Source organism: Borostomias antarcticus (assembly GCF_949987555.1).
Source record: "Borostomias antarcticus genome assembly, chromosome: 24".
In the NCBI taxonomy this organism is placed as follows: Eukaryota; Metazoa; Chordata; class Actinopteri; order Stomiiformes; family Stomiidae; genus Borostomias; species Borostomias antarcticus.
This window is the reverse complement of record NC_140257.1, coordinates 2,860,567-2,878,100: the sequence shown is the minus strand read 5'-3', so window position 1 is coordinate 2,878,100 and position 17,534 is coordinate 2,860,567. Positions and strand designations below refer to the sequence as shown.

General features: G+C 48.6%; 1 protein-coding gene across 1 annotated transcript in view; it reads right to left on the bottom strand.

Moving 5' to 3' along the window:
- Nucleotides 1-17,534, bottom strand: part of LOC311325222 (NACHT, LRR and PYD domains-containing protein 3-like) — a gene marked incomplete at both ends in the record, with an annotated part of 39,384 nt that overhangs the window by 6,873 nt on the left and 14,977 nt on the right. The window contains 2 exons of the mRNA XM_084457891.1: nt 6,199-6,245; nt 7,002-7,175. Of these exons, the coding sequence (XP_084314017.1) occupies nt 6,199-6,245; nt 7,002-7,175 (221 nt within the window). The remainder of the gene's footprint in view (nt 1-6,198; nt 6,246-7,001; nt 7,176-17,534) is intronic.

Here is a 17,534-nt window from a genome sequence, read left to right as displayed (position 1 = left end):
TCTCCTCTCCCTCCCTCTCCTCTACTCTCTCTTTCTCCTCTCCTCCCTCTCCCCCACTCTCTCTCCTCTACTCCCTCTTTCTCTCTCTCCTCTACTCCCTCTTTCTCTCTCTCTCTCCTCTCCTCCCTCTCCTCTACTCCCTCTTTCCCTCTCTCCTCTCCTCCCTCTTTCTCTCTCTCCTCTACTCCCTCTTTCTCTCTCTCCTCTACTCCCTCGCTCTCTCTCTCTCTCCTCTCCTCCCTCTCCTCTACTCCCTCTTTCTCTCTCTCTCCTCTACTCCCTCTTTCCCTCTCTCCTCTACTCCCTCTTTCTCTCTCTCCTCTACTCCCTCTCTCCCTCTCTCTCTCCTCTACTCCCTCTTTCTCTCTCTCCTCTACTCCCTCTCTCTCCTCTACTCCCTCTCTCTCTCCCTCTTTCTCCTCTACTCCCTCTTTCTCCCTCTTTCTCTCTCTCCTCTACTCCCCCTCTTTCTCTCCCTCCTCCTCCTCCCCTCTATTCCAACTCTCTCCTTCTCTCTCAATCCCTCCACCTCTCCCTTCCTCACTCCTTTCCTCCCCCTCTCTCCCTCCCTTTTCCTGACCCCTCTCTCAAGCCTGTCTTGTTTTGCAGCAGTAGTCTCCTGTCGTCTCCAGGATCAACCTGTCTTTTTGAAGATGGCCACCCTGAGAGGTAGGACTGACCCTGCTGCTTAATGTGTCATTGACTGTTCAGATATGTGATGAGAGTGATGGGGTAGACTGAGTGATCCAGTCATCACACATTCAAACAGGACGAGGCTATGAAGCTGCACATGTAGCCCAGAAGTCCGTTTTAATGTCTATTATGGTTTAACAACCCCTCTCTCCTCCCCTTCTCTCACCCCTACCTCCTCTCTCTCCTCCCCTTCTCTCACCCCTACCTCCCCTCTCTCCTCCCCTTCTCTCACCCCTACCTCCCCTCTCTCCTCCCCTTCTCTCACCCCTACCTCCCCTCTCTCCTCCCCTTCTCTCTCTCCTTCTCTCACCCCTACCTCCCCTCTCTCCTCCCCTTCTCTCACCCCTACCTCCTCTCTCTCCTCCCCTTCTCTCACCCCTACCTCCCCTCTCTCCTCCCCTTCTCTCACCCCTACCTCCCCTCTCTCCTCCCCTTCTCTCTCTCCTTCTCTCACCCCTACCTCCCCTCTCTCCTCCCCTTCTCTCACCCCTACCTCCCCTCTCTCCTCCCCTTCTCTCACCCCTACCTCCTCTCTCTCCTCCCCTTCTCTCTCCCCTTCTCTCACCCCTACCTCCCCTCTCTCCTCCCCTTCTCTCACCCCTACCTCCTCTCTCTCCTCCCCTTCTCACCCCTACCTCCCCTCTCTCCTCCCCTTCTCTCACCCCTACCTCCCCTCTCTCCTCCCCTTCTCTCTCTCCTTCTCTCACCCCTACCTCCCCTCTCTCCCTCTTCTTCTCTCACCCCTACCTCCCCTCTCTCCTCCCCTTCTCTCTCTCCTTCTCTCACCCCTACCTCCCCTCTCTCCCTCTTCTTCTCTCACCCCTACCTCCTCTCTCTCCTCCCCTTCTCTCGCTCCTTCTCTCACCCCTACCTCCCCTCTCTCCTCCCCTTCTCTCACCCCTACCTCCCCTCTCTCCTCCCCTTCTCTCTCTCCTTCTCTCACCCCTACCTCCCCTCTCTCCTCCCCTTCTCTCTCTTCTTCTCTCACCCCTACCTCCCCTCTCTCCTCCCCTTCTCTCACCCCTACCTCCCCTCTCTCCTCCCCTTCTCTCTCTCCTTCTCTCACCCCTACCTCCCCTCTCTCCTCCCCTTCTCTCTCTTCTTCTCTCACCCCTACCTCCTCTCTCTCCTCCCCTTCTCTCACCCCTACCTCCCCTCTCTCCTCCCCTTCTCTCTCTTCTTCTCTCACCCCTACCTCCTCTCTCTCCTCCCCTTCTCTCACCCCTACCTCCCCTCTCTCCTCCCCCTCTCTCCTCCCCTTCTCTCACCCCTACCTCCCCTCTCTCCTCCCCTCTCTCCTCCCCTTCTCTCACCCCTACCTCCCCTCTCTCCTCCCCTTCTCTCACCCCTACCTCCCCTCTCTCCTCCCCTTCTCTCTCTCCTTCTCTCACCCCTACCTCCCCTCTCTCCTCCCCTTCTCACCCCTACCTCCCCTCTCTCCTCCCCTCTCTCCTCCCCTTCTCTCACCCCTACCTCCTCTCTCTCCTCCCCTTCTCTCTCTTCTTCTCTCACCCCTACCTCCTCTCTCTCCTTCTCTCACCCCTACCTCCCCTCTCTCCTCCCCTTCTCTCACCCCTACCTCCCCTCTCTCCTTCCCTTCTCTCTCCCCTTCTCTCACCCCTACCTCCTCTCTCTCCTCCCCTTCTCTCTCTTCTTCTCTCACCCCTACCTCCTCTCTCTCCTCCCCTTCTCTCTCTCCTTCTCTCACCCCTACCTCCCCTCTCTCCTCCCCTTCTCTCACCCCTACCTCCTCTCTCTCCTCCCCTTCTCTCTCTCCTTCTCTCACCCCTACCTCCTCTCTCTCCTCCCCTTCTCTCTCTCTTCCCTCAATCAGTCTTCCTCTCCTTCTCCTGTTGCTTTTTCCTCCCCTACTAATTCACTCTCCACTATCTACTCCTCATATCAAGTTCAAGTTCTCTCTCTGCCCGACCCTCTATCTATCTATCTATCTATCTATCTATCTATCTATCTATCTATCTATCTATCTATCTATCTATCTATCTATCTATCTATCTATCTATCTATCTATCCTCTATCTATCTATCTATCTATCTACCCATCTATCTATCTACCCATCTATCTACCTACCCATCTATCTATCTACCCATCTATCTACCTACCCATCTATCTATCTACCTATCTACCCATCTACCTAACTACCTATCTATCCATCTACCTATCTATCTACCTATCTATCCATCCACCTATCTACCCATCTATCCATCTATCCATCCACCTATCTACCTATATATCCATCTATCCATCCATCCATCTACTCTTCATACCCCCTCTCTGCCCTACCCTCTCTCTCTACCACCCTCTCTACCCTAACTCTCTCTCTATTCTCTCTCTCTCTCTCTCTCTCCACCACCCTCTCTACCCTAACTCTCTCTCTATTCTCTCTCTCTCTCCACCACCCTCTCTACCCTAACTCTCTCTCTATTCTCTCTCTCTCTCTACCACCCTCTCTACCCTAACTCTCTCTCTCTCTCCACCACCCTCTCTACCCTAACTCTCTCTCTATTCTCTCTCTCTCTCCACCACCCTCTCTACCCTAACTCTCTCTCTACTCTCTCTCTACCACCCTCTCTACCCTAACTCTCTCTCTATTCTCTCTCTCTCTCTACCACCCTCTCTACCCTAACTCTCTCTCTCTCTCCACCACCCTCTCTACCCTAACTCTCTCTCTATTCTCTCTCTCTCTCCACCACCCTCTCTACCCTAACTCTCTCTCTACTCTCTCTCTACCACCCTCTCTACCCTAACTCTCTCTCTATTCTCTCTCTCTCTCCACCACCCTCTCTACCCTAACTCTCTCTCTATTCATTCTCTCTCTCTCTCTCTCTACCACCCTCTCTACCCTAACTCTCTCTCTATTCTCTCTCTCTCTCCACCACCCTCTCTACCCTAACTCTCTCTCTATTCTCTCTCTCTCTACCACCCTCTCTACCCTAACTCTCTCTCTATTCTCTCTCTCTCTCCACCACCCTCTCTACCCTAACTCTCTCTCTATTCTCTCTCTCTCTACCACCCTCTCTACCCTAACTCTCTCTCTATTCTCTCTCTCTCTCCACCACCCTCTCTACCCTAACTCTCTCTCTATTCTCTCTCTCTCTCCAGTTCTCATCCTCTCTACCCCTCTATCATAGTTAAATTATTATAACCTTGGCTCATTCCGAAGCTTTAGAGACGCCTCAAAAAGTGTAATCTCTGCTGTGCTTTCTAGAGGATGCTCTTGGTGTTGAGAGACCATGTGAGGGTGTCTGAGATGTGTGTGCTGAGGAATCTGAAGCTATCAACAATATCAACAGATGTCCCATTGATGGAGATGGGAGTGTGATTCCCTCTGTTCTCTCTGAAGTCAACAATGGTTTCCTTTGTCTTAGTGACATTTATGGAGAGGTTGTTGTCATGGCACCACAGTGTTAGATCTTCCACTTCCCTTCTATAGGCCTCCTCGTCATTGTGGCTCATTAGTCCAACTAACTACTGTGGTAGTTCCCTCTCACAACTAATGTTCCTGCAAACAGACACACTGGTACAAAACACACTCTCCTCTTTCCCCTGACACCAATTCACCTGCATACACACACAAATCTTTCTCTCACACACACTTCCCAGGTTCTACACACAAACATCCCCAAATCACCCTCTCTCCCCCCCCTCTCTCTCTCTCTCTGTCTTTGTCTTTCAACATGAATATACATTTGGACTTTGGACCAGGTCAGACGTAAACCCAAGGACAAGCAGAAACATTCTAAAAAGACGCCTGTGGGAATCAGACCCAAGTCTGGGTACAGAGAGAGAGACTGTGGAGACAATAAATGATCATTAAGTCATATTAGTGACAACTTTTCACTTCACTTCACTACCCTACACTATCACCCCCAACCACACACACACACACACACACACTAGGCTTCCCTGTCTAGTTCATGCCCTATGGAAAGGACGGACCCTCTCCCCAAGTCAGGAGAGCCAAGGGGGGAGGCTTCTTCACCTTGTAGCCCAACTTAACTCACATTCCTCCTTCCCTTCGTTTGAAACACTTAAAGACACAAACACACCAAAACAGACAAGGAAGCTGTGACCTATAACCTCAAGAGACCATCCTGACCCCACAAGCTCACAGTCTGTTTCTCTCCAGGGACCAGGATGGTCTCACAAGGTTCCAGACTTTAGCAATAATGACAGCTCTGAGTCCCACTGCACTGTGAACTCTTCTGCCATGGATGACAAACAGTCACCAGCACAACCACACTGACATGCAGTGTAGGCCAATCATCAATACACCCCTTTCCAACAAATACACAGACAATACAAGCACACATACAACAGCAGCTAGAACTCTCAATTCTAACCAGGCATGAGCTAATTCACACACAGAGTCATCTTGAGTATTCAAATCCTTTGATTCTGGGTTTGATAGAAACACGTTCTGGAGGGTGAACCTAAAGACACTGTGATTGATGACTGTCCAGGATAAAATGTTTTGGGTTATCCATGAATGTTAAATGTAGATATATTTCTTACAGTTTTTCTTATTTTAATCTTGCTTTATCAATTATTTGTTTCATTTCATATTTGGGAGGAGGCACTGCCTCCCTTGGCTACTCGCACCACACGCCACTGAAAAGCCCTGTTATGGAAACATTAGCACCATTAGAAGAGTGAGATTATCACCAACTTCCTCAGAACAAATGAGCAGAGTATTAACATCATTCCATCCACCTGTTCTCTATGGATACCAACAACAGCATCAGAGGATCCAACACTGATACAAAAGCTTAGTGGGAGCAGATCCCCGTCATTACCTCTTAAGAGGGCTCTAAAAACCTCTCCTCTCACCGGATTCTGATCAGGGACTGGACATGACGTGGTGCTCATCCAACAATTATGAGTGTGTGTGTGCATATGTGTGTGTGTGTGTGTGTGCATATATGTGCGTGTGTGTGTGTGTGTGTGTGTGTGTGTGCGTGCGCATATGTGTGTGCGTGCTGTGTGTGTGTGTGTGCGTGCGTGCATATGTGTGTGTGCGTGTATGTGCTGTGTGTGTGTGTGCGTGTATGTGCTGTGTGTGTGCGTGCGTGAGTGTGTGTGTGTGTGTATGCGTGTGTGCGTGTGTATGCGTGCGTGCGTATGCGTGAGTGTGCGTGTATGCGTGTGTGCGTGCGTGAGTGTGTGTATGTGTGTGTGCGTGTGCTGTGTGCGTGTGCATATGTGTGTGTATGTGTGTGTGCTGTGTGTGTGTGTGCATGTGTGTGTGCGTGTATGTGTGTGTGCTGTGTGTGTGTGCGTGCGTGAGTGTGTGTATGTGTGTGTGTGCGTATGTACCCATCACTATGAATATAGTTCAAGTGTAAGCAGCTCTCAGGTGTTTGAACAGTTGTGACAGATTGTATTGTATTTTGTATGACCCCTGTTTTCTAGGCCCAAGTAGATAATGGTGGTGAACTCAGCTTCAGTTAAGACACATGAATAATCAATGTCAATGTCAATACTCACATTTTCCAAGTCCAGGTCTGATCCAGCACTCTCCACCATGATCCACACTGTAGGAATAAGCAGAGGAATGATGAGGATGATGCAATGAGACGTCATTTAGTTTTGGGCTTTATGTGTTTGTTAGTTACAGGTAGATTGCAGGATTATGTAAAAACTACCAGACCTATTTTCCCGTGGAAGGGTGACTGTAGCATGAGCCAAGGAAGAACCCATTCAATTAGAGAGAGCGGATCTGAATCACGGGGAGGATCCAAATTCATTGAAAAATCATTTTTCACTTTTGTTGACCATGCCAGAGAGACCAGACCAGCACCTACGGGTACTTTGCCATGTTTAATACATCCATGGCTGTTTATCCCTGTATTTTCTGCGGGTATTAGGACCAAAATAATCTAATCATGGCATGAAGGCAAAGATCAACTGCTTTGAATTAGCTAGTTATGCTCATAGCTAGCCAGATGACTGCTGTCGGTCCTGTCAGATGTAGCTATCTAGGTAGCTGAAATACATCAGAGAGCAGAGCTGAAGAGCACCTGTTGGACCAACCCCAGCTGATGCACCACCAGTATATTGTTGACATTTGTCTCCTCTAGGTTCTCTAATGCTACTGCACATGCTGACAACATGCATCATGGGTGGAGGTCTGCACTCTCAAAGTGCCCTTCTGGTTATAGGGTGATTTGTGTCTGTTCTGTCAAGAGACTCGTAGGCTGTGAAAGTTGAGACCATCTAGTTCAGAGAGGGGGGCTACATAAGAGACACTGGGTGATTTTCTTCCACTTGATTTAAAACTCTCCTCTTACTTGAGTTTCTCCAGTCTCCAGTGTGGATCCTCCAGTCCAGCAGAGAGCAGCTTCACTCCTGAGTCTCCTGGGTGATTGAAGCTCAGGTCCAGCTCTCTCAGGTGGGCGGGGTTTGACCTCATAGCTGAGGCTAGAGAGACACAGCCTTCCTCTGTGACCATGCAGCCCGACAGCCTGTAGAAACAGATCGATACAAACACATTACTACCCTCTGCTGGTGAAAAGAGAGAGTTGAAGGATTATATTCCATCTTCCTACAGACAAATATTTGAACATTGGATCTGCCCTGGTTCACACATTGTCAGATTCTTGAATACAAAGTGATCTTTTTTTGTCAGTCAATATTTTTGATATGCTTTCTCTTCCTTGTAACCCATGCTAAATAAGAATGCTCTGAGACTCCAGGTTTATTATAGAAATGGAAAAGCCTGGTCTCTGTAGTACTGAGACATTCCAATCCAACCAATGAAACTCCTCATGAGAGTTCAGGTAGGTTTACACTGTAGTTTATCTGTAGTTACTGTAGTTTAGCTGTTTCTAGTGGGAACATTCAGCTGATCATCTGCTATGATTGTAACAGTTCATAATATCTCCCATCATGTCATTCATAAGAGTCTCATTCCAAAGATGAGAAACTCTGGTTTAAAAAGCTCTGGCAGCATTTCTCTGTTAGTCTGCATCCATTCAGTCTGTAGGGAGATGATGATGGTGATGAAGATCACCAAACTGGTTCATTTGCAATGAACACATGATGTATAAGGAGAGATGTCGTGTCTATGCAGTCCCCTGGAGCAGACAGGTTCAGAGGCAGGGTTCTGAAGGAGTGTGCTGTACAGCTGGGAGTCCAGCTCACCCAGCTATTCCAGCTGTTTTAAACACAGGCTTTGTCTCAGCAGCTTCCCACCATCATCCCCTCATGCCAAGACTATGAACGATGGACCCTGAATCAGACCCATGGATAATGGACAGTGGATCATGGATCATCTCAATCCAGCTCACCCAGAATCTCCAGCCTGTCCCTTTTCCCTTGACTACCCTGCAACCCATCACCCCCGACTACACACACACACACACACACACACACACACACACACACACACACAATAACCGATACTTAAACAATGTTACACAAACACAACAGTACTTTAACAATGTTATTATTATCAAGGGATAGGATGGGCTGTTTCTGAGCCAGGGAGAGCACATTTGGAGTTTGTGTGTTCAATAATTGTCTGTTCAAAGTTATCTTTAGAGTGCATTACACGAACGCCAGACTGGCAAAAATATACCCAGAGACTGATGACACCTGTAATCGGTGCAAGCAATCACCTGCTCATCACACACACACGTTCTGGTCCTGCCATGAGTTGACAGATTTCTGGCGCGAAATTTACGGTACACTCAGTACTCGACACAGACCTCAGACCCGACCCACTCACTGCCATATTTGGGATCTCTACACACATAACACCCACTCTCTCATCAGCAAAGCAGCGAGTGCTGGCTCTCACCTCCTTGCTAGCTAGACGTCTCATCCTATTCAAATGGAAACACCCCCGCCCCCCCTCACACAGTAGCTGGTTGAAAGAGGTTCTTAATCACATAACGCTGGAGAAGATAAGAATCTCAATCACTAACTCCAAACTTTCATCTGACAAGACGTGGAAGCCCTTTATTGACTATTTGAACAATACTACTATCCCCCCAGATGACTAGATGCTGACCCCCCCCCCCCCTCCTCTACCTCATCTACCCCCCTTCCCTTTTCTGTACTGTTTGGTTTTGTGTGTCTGTCTCGTCTTTATTTACAGTTTATCATTCATTTATTTACTACATCCCTGCTTTCAGTATTGTTAAGTGCTTCGTCAGGGTTTGGATATGTGGGCAGGAAAGTGGGTGAGTAGGGTTTCGTGTTTTTGTCCTTTTGCTTAAAATCAATAAAAATAATTTTGAAAGAAAGACAAATAATTGCCAGTTTGTGCGTCCTTCATGGCACACTCTATTATCAAGGGATATGATGTGATATGAGGCCAGTGGCATAATGTAGTTATGATGGGCCCCAGTGTGAGCTTATTATGATGGGCCCTATTAGTGCACACTACTTGAAGCACACACAGCACACACACACACTGTAGTCTATACACATTTTAACAACAGTGTGCTGTTGAATTAGCTAGCCTACGTTGGCTATTGTACTGGCGAAGTGGAGGTCAGAAAGCTATCAGAACCATGCGCTCATGCAGTAACAAACAGAGGCTCAATCAAATCAAGTCAACTTTACATAACTATGGCTGGGAAGGTTTAGGCAAAAACAACAACACATCAGCAAGCAAGTTGCTACTGTAGAAAACTCGCCTAAATAGTTGAGCTGTGGATAAGAGCTAACGATAAGTTTACTATTGACATCGATAAACTTTCTGCACTCAGTTTAACCAAGGCTTGTTGCTGTCGGCTTCACACAACAGAGATGCCTTCATTAGCTGATCTTAGCTAATATTCTTAAAAACATCTAAAAAACATGTTGGCTACACAATGAAACCTCACTCCATGATAACAACCTGCAGGGGCACGGCCTACCCCAAATCCCCTTGAGAAACACTTGTAGGCTAACATTACTCACCTATTTGAATGGCATTCCACTATTCTTGCATTGAGCAAAATCGTAGACAATGTCCTTAATATTCAACTCTTGGACTCTTAATTAAGCCTACCATAATGTATATATAACGTTGTGAAATGTACAGTACATCTAACAATAGCCTCATGTTATTGTTTGGACTTAATGTCAATCAATTAAGGTTCATATTTTTGAATGTTTGTCACTCAATTGAGGTTCAAATAGTAAATGGACTGCACTAATATTGCGCTTTTCCACCTTAGCGGCACTCAAAGCGCTTTACAATGGCCTCTCATTCACCCATTCCCACACACACATTCACACACCAATCGTGGTAGTTGCCATGCAAGGTGCTAACCTGCTCATTGGGAGCAATGTGGGGTTAGGTGTCTTGCTCAAGGACACTTCGACATGTGGACAGTCGGAGCTGGGATTCGAACCACTGACCCTTCGATCATTGAACGACCCGCTCTACCAACTGAGCTACAGCCGCCCCGTCAACAGTTCACCTTTTGCGCCTAGTGAACCATACCGTCTTGTGTCTGATCAAATAGAGACTTAACATTGGACAAGAACATACAGTATTACCCAGCAATCATCATTGCACATCTGTGTATGACAAAAATATGACACGTTTATTAATTGAATCGTTTTAAGTGTATTTGTTTATGTAGAATAAGCATATAATGTTGTTATTGAGTAAGACTTCTGCAGACTATTTTCTGGAGAAAAAAACATGAGGGGGGATGCCTTTTAGAGGGTATACATAGCAAATGACACTTTAATTTGAGTTCACGCTGCAGGCGTGATTCTGAAGTGGTAACTCACCCGTTCTCCACCTAAAACCTGGTTGGAGGCCCTGCTCTCTCTACGGGCCCTCTCACCCCACAGGCCCCAGTGCAACCGCACTGCCTGCAGTCTATATTTACCCCGTGAGAGGCTGTTTCTGAGCCAGGGAGGGAACACGCTTGGGGTTTCTAACAGCACAGCTAATGCTCAGCCGATAGCACCAAGCTAAAGCAGAAACAAGCTTGGTTGAATAGACCATTTCCGTTGAATTTGCACTTCCCCATGTTGTCGCTAGCTAGCAGACAGTGAGAGGCTCTGAGCTTCCTGGCCGCAAACAAAACCAGATGCAACCTACAAAACCGGATGACCAGTAGGCTACCCACAGTACCAGATGACCAGTAGACTACCCACAGTACCGGATGACCAGTAGGCTACCCACAGTACCAGATGACCAGTAGGCTACCCACAGTACCAGATGACCAGTAGGCTACCCACAGTACCAGATGACCAGTAGACTACCCACAGTACCAGATGACCAGTAGACTACCCACAGTACCGGATGACCAGTAGGCTACCCACAGTACCGGATGACCAGTAGGCTACCCACAGTACCGGATGACCAGTAGGCTACCCACAGTACCGGATGACCAGTAGGCTACCCACAGTACCGGATGACCAGTAGGCTACCCACAGTACCAGATGACCAGTAGGCTACCCACAGTACCAGATGACCAGTAGGCTACCCACAGTACCAGATGACCAGTAGACTACCCACAGTACCAGATGACCAGTAGGCTACCCACAGTACCAGATGACCAGTAGGCTACCCACAGTACCGGATGACCAGTAGGCTACCCACAGTACCGGATGACCAGTAGCTACCCACAGTACCAGATGACCAGTAGGCTACCCACAGTACCAGATGACCAGTAGGCTACCCACAGTACCAGATGACCAGTAGGCTACCCACAGTACCGGATGACAGTTTTGAAGAGGCCAGCTCTAGACAGGATCTGAATCTGATAGTGAATGGAAACCTGACGCGAGGTTATGTTCCAACAAAGGTCCCCCCTCCATGTCGATAGTCAAACTTTAGCTATGGTATGTGGGAGGCTATAGGTTTGATTGATTTCTTCATAAACTGTAAAACCTGAGTGATGGACTTCAAAATTCCTGCAAGGTCAGAGCGTATGAAAGTTTTGTCTTACTTGGGACTACATTCACGTGGTGGTTTTACACTGATATGGCTGATTTGTTATGATTTTTTAAAGTTTTAAACTTTAGACTGTTGCTGTAGCGCCACCTTCAGGTTTATTGACCTACAATGCAGGTTGAGGACTTTGGGTATAGTACTGGAGCTATGTGCAAAGTTTGGTGATTTTTTGTCCACGGGAAGTTAGACTTCAGTGGAAGATGGAGAATAATAATATTAGTAGTAATAATAATAATAATAATAATATAGGCAAATACAATAGGGTTCCGGCAACTACGCTGCCTGGCCCCTAATAAAGTTCAAAGTACAAATTTAGTTCTGTGGCTCAGGAGGTAGAGTAGATCATCCAATGACCGTAGGGTCGGCGGTTCAAATCCCGGCTCCTCCTGTCCACATGTCCAAGTGTCCTTGCGCAAGAACCCCAAATTGCTCCCAATGAGCAGGCTAGCATCTTGCAAGGCAGCTACTGCCATTGGTGTGTGGATGTGTGTATGAATGGTTTAATGAGAGGCCATTGTAAAGTGCTTTGGATATAAAGTGCTATATAAGTGCAGTCAATTTAACATTATTAACCCATTTAATGCAACGTAGGCTACCAATGATACTGCTCACATTTACAAAGGAAATGAGCAAAAGGGCAGCAGCCCCACCAGTTACACAACTATTTGATGAGCTGAATTAGCTACTAGCATATGTCCTACTCCTACCTGACGCAGTGGTAAGAATAAAACAGTTCACATACAGAGACGAGTCACATCTCCAATTGAATCCATTCCGCTTTCATTGCATGAGAACAGCCAAGTCTCTGAAAATCCATAGCAGGTTTTGCTCGTTACCCTGCTGCGGTTACCTTGCAGTGAGAGAAACACAGCAGGCAAACAGCTGAGTGATCGCCCAAGAGTGGCAGGAAAAATACATGTAATTTGAGAGATTAGAAAAGTGGGGGGGTAAAGCCTATATTTTGAAATGTGAGGGGGATATGTTCCTGGGTTTTACGACTGCAGGTAGGCTACTTTTGGGGGTTTCAGTTGATCTTCTCTATGGAGGTTTGTGGCTGGCACGCACTTCCACACAGCACTGGGGCAACTTGGCTTTTTCCAAACAGCAGGTCCCAGACTGGGCTTGCGCTGAACTGTGACTAGTGAACTGAGTTTGAACTCAGTTTCGCTTGCTGCTTTTTAACTGACTGTCAATGCCCGCGCATACAGATCCAAACATACATCCACAGTATCAGATTCTCACGCTCCACTGGCTCAATCCCAATGTCCACACTCACAGACTCACAGATTTATTATCTTTCTATGTAAGTCGCTTCAGGCTCTTGACCCCTTCCCCAAAATCAGATCTGCACGAATCACGTAGGTGACCTATTTTGGATTCAAAACAGCAAATTTCACCGAAAAGTGACAATTGTGCATGTCTGGATAAGGAAGGAGCAGTCACTGTCCACATACTCTATGTCAACACCCTGACCTCCCGGATGGAGGAGAGCTCCTTGGAGCTGAATGTCTCCGAGACTAAAGAAGTGTTCTGCAGGGGGAGCCTCATACCTGACGCCCCAAATGTTCTTCCTCTAGCCCCGAACCTTTTTAGTCCCCCCAAAAACAAAAACACTAGGGAGAAAATAGACACCAAACAGTTCCTAAGAAAACACAAACCCCAACCTCACACATGAGGGCTGTAACAGCACAAACAGAGGAACAAGACAAACAGAAAACACATGAACCACCGTCTCCACCTCACCACAGTATGGGCCCCCCTCCCCCACCCCGGGGTCAAGCCCGGCCAGAAAGCGCTCGGTCATCAGGGCAGGACTCTCCACTGCAAGACCCCTGTCCTTTTAGGGATGGGGGGCTTATACAGCACCCACCACCTGAACCTCACACTGCTCCCCCCACCTAGAACCCCCTGCCACTGGTGGAACCCAACCCCCTGCAAGACCCCGACGTTCCTCGCCTTCACACATGCCTCATACAGAGCCCTCCCCCTCACCTGTCTGAGGTCACCAGGGTCATACAGAGCCCTCCCCCTCACCTGTCTGAGGTCACCAGGCTCCTCCCCCTCACCTGTCTGAGGTCACCAGGGTCATACAGAGCCCTCCCCCTCACCTGTCTGAGGTCACCAGGGTCATACAGAGCCCTCCCCCTCACCTGTCTGAGGTCACCAGGGTCATACAGAGCCCTCCCCCTCACCTGTCTGAGGTCACCAGGGTCATACAGAGCCCTCCCCCTCACCTGTCTGAGGTCACCAGGGTCATACAGAGCCCTCCCCCTCACCTGTCTGAGGTCACCAGGGTCATACAGAGCGTGTGTGTATGTATGTGTATGTATATATATATATATGTTACGGTCAATGTGAGAAAACAGGGAATGTGAGCTTTTCCCGGTTAATGTGCACATTCCCCGACCTCGCGGGGAACGTAGGAGAAACATGTGCGTTTCTCACATCTCCCGGGTAATGTGCACATTCCCCGACCTTGCGGGAGTTGTGAGAAATTGGTTAGTATTTCTCACATCTCCCGTACGGTCGGAGATTGTGCACATTAACCGGGAAATGCTTACAATTCCCGACCTTGCGGTAAATCTAGGAAAGCGCAACCGTATGCAAAACTTCTGCGCAGCCGGGTGGTGGGAGAGGGCTCATGTGACGCCTCGGAGGATGTGCACCATAAGAGGCCCCCACGGTAGTTGGGCTAACGTTACTGGCGCACACCTGTGAGAGATTTTCGTCTTTTCGTCTCTTTCGGCTAGCTAACGTGTAGGGTTCCTTTGGAGGTTCCCACCTTCCTGTTGTTGCAATGTTCCTTTTGCGTTTGTTAACTTGATCACCAGTGTAGGCCTATCCTCCTAATACTACTCACACTGTGTGCAGCAGAGGCTATATTACTGTTCAAGGTCCCCACAGACTGTTATTACCTGTAGGGGAGGACCGGGACGAATGAAACACTTTTTGGTTTGATCAGATTTACACAGAAATTAATAAAGATGGAGATAAAAAATGTTGATGACAAACAACTTGTACATGTCCTTTATTAGTTGTTAGTTTCGTTCTGTGGTGTAACAGTTCAATTCAAGACGGCCGAGAACAGAAGATGTGCATTGTTTCTCTTGTCCCTGCCGTGCGGGATGAGTAAACAGAGGAGTGGGACGAGTTAAACAGTGAGATTGTTTTGCTTATTGTGTTGCGTAGCCTCGCGGCTTGTAGACTAATTATCTTAACTTTCAACACATGTATAATTAGACCCAATTTAATGTTTCCATTAATGCAATTGATGCTATGTATTCAAAAACCATGGGCAAAATGTCAAGCGCCTCTCGTTCTAAGCGCACAAGCCCTCTCCCACCACCCGGCTGCGCAGAGGTTTTGCATACGGTTGTAAGCATTTCCTGGTTAATGTGCACAATCCCTGACCGTGCGGGAAATACTAACCAATTTCTCACATCTCCCGCGAGGTCGGGGAATGTGCACATTAACCGGGAAAAGCTCACATTCCCCGTTTTCTCACATTCACCGTAACATATATATTTCTTACGTTTTATTTTAATTTAATTTAGTTTAATTTAGTTTAATTTAATTATTTTAAAGTATATATCATATCTCTCCGGTTAATACTCCATTGGATTGCATTGGCAAATGTAACATTTTATGTAATGAATGTGTGTATGTATGTCATATGTATATGTACATAATTGTGTATTATTATTCTGCTTTGGCAACAACGGTTTATTACCATTGATGCCAATAAAGCTTATTTGATTTGACAGACATGGGTAGAGAGAGAGAGAGAGAGAGAGAGAGAGAGAGAGAGAGAGAGAGAGAGAGAGAGAGAGAGTGAGTGAGTGAGTGAGTGAGAGACAGACATGGGTAGAGAGTGAGTGAGTGAGTGAGTGAGTGAGTGAGTGAGTGAATGAGTGAGTGAGTGAGTGAGTGAGTGAGTGAGTGAGAGACTTTTGATGCTCTTTAATGAAACATCCTTACAAAAGACTAAGCAACCACCACTTCAACACCCCACAGGAAATAAAAAACAAAAACCAAGCCCACTACAACCACAACCACCAAATAACAGAAACTAAAAGCAAACAATCACTCATAACAAAACCAGGAGGGTCCAATCATAATCCATCCAGACTATTTTCCAAACTCCACAATCAGGGAAAGTGGTAGGATAGAAAAGAGAGAGAGAGAGAGAGAGGGCGAGAGAGAGAGAGGAGACTATTGCTCTTTATTGAACCACTGTGCAACACACTCAGCAACAAAACCTTTTAAACCCATACAAGTATACTCCTACAACCAACCCCCCAACCACCCCCCCACCAGTATCACAGAAACACACGAAATCACAAACATGCATTAAGCCCATTCGCCCCCACCGTACAAATAGCCCCCCCCCAGACACCACACCCTCTCAAACCCAGCCACATTTTGCGTAAGCATAAAATAGGCGTGCTCTACCCTAAGGCGCGCAGAGACCATCCCCCTAAACACCTGTACTGGGTCCGTTGGCCCAGTCCCTCTCACCTTATTCCTCTTTTTAACCCATATAGACAACTTCGCCTGGCCACACAAAAAATTCAACAACACACATTTTGCCCTCCCCCTACATGTGTACCGTGGCCCCAAAACAAACAGATCCAGTGAAAACAGAAACCCCAACTTTGCACATACCCGCTTCAAAATCACAAACACAGGAACAAGACGTGCACAAACAGAAAACACATGGACAACTGTCTCAGCCTCCCCACAGTAAGGGCACCCATCCCCAACCCCTGGGTCAAACCGGGCCAGAAAACGATTGGTCGCCAGGGCCCCATGCACAATCCTCCACTGCAAGTCCCCTGACCTTTTGGGTATAGGGGGCTTATACAGCACCCGCCACCTGAACCGTGCACCACCCCCCTCACCCAGAACCCCCTGCCGCTGGTGGGCCCCAACCCCCTGCAAGGCCCTGATGTTCCTCACCTTCACACATGCCTCATATAGTGCCCTCCCCTTCACCTGTCTGAGGTCACCCAGGCTCGGAGAACTGAAGGTCAGCAGCCGGCTCCCGCTCTCCTGCCAGTCCCCAGAGTCCACCTGGACCGTCAGTGGAGGAAACCCCGGAGAGTCCTCCTCCCTCGGCCGGGCCAAAATGTCCTTTACTGCGTCGGGCAGCGCCCCCCGCACTGCCCCACAGAGTGCCCCCAGCGCCCCCCGCACTGCCCCACAGAGTCCCCCCAGCGCCCCCCGCACTGCCCCACAGAGTCCCCCCAGCAGCCTGAGGGAAGTAAATCCCGTCTGCTCAGACAAGTCCTGAGGTGTCCTCCAACCCCCCCCACCGGGAACACACAGATGGCCCAACTTGGTCAGGCCGCCGCTCACAAGCCGTTCCTGTAAGGTGCCAGCCCGACCTAAGGCCCCCAACTGGATCAGTGGGTTGCGGAACAGAGGCTCCTCCCACACCCAAGGCCCAGCCTCTAAGCCCCTCCTCCGTGTGGGTCTGAGGCAGCGCCAGGCCCTCAGAACCGCCGTGTAGAAGTCAGAGAGGCCTGTAAGGTTTAGTCCATCCAGCGACATGAGGAAGAGCTGGCGGTCCAGCCCCAAACCACCAGCCCTCCTCAGTAGGGCACAAGCCTGCTCCCCCCAACAAATTTCCTTGTCGCACAACAGTCTTTGGGCGGCTTGCAAGCGAAAAGCCGCCACCCGGCTCTCCAAATCCACCAGCCCCTGTCCCCCCTCACAGACAGGCAGGTACAAAACTGGTGCCCGGAGCCAGTGGTAGCCCGACCAGAAGAACTCCACCACCTTCCTCTGCAACTCCACCAGGAGACCTCGAGGGGGATTGAGAACTGTCAGCCGGTGCCACAGAGTGGAGACCGCCAGATTGTTGATAATCAGCACCCGGCCCCTGTACGACACCTGGGGTAGGAGCCATTTC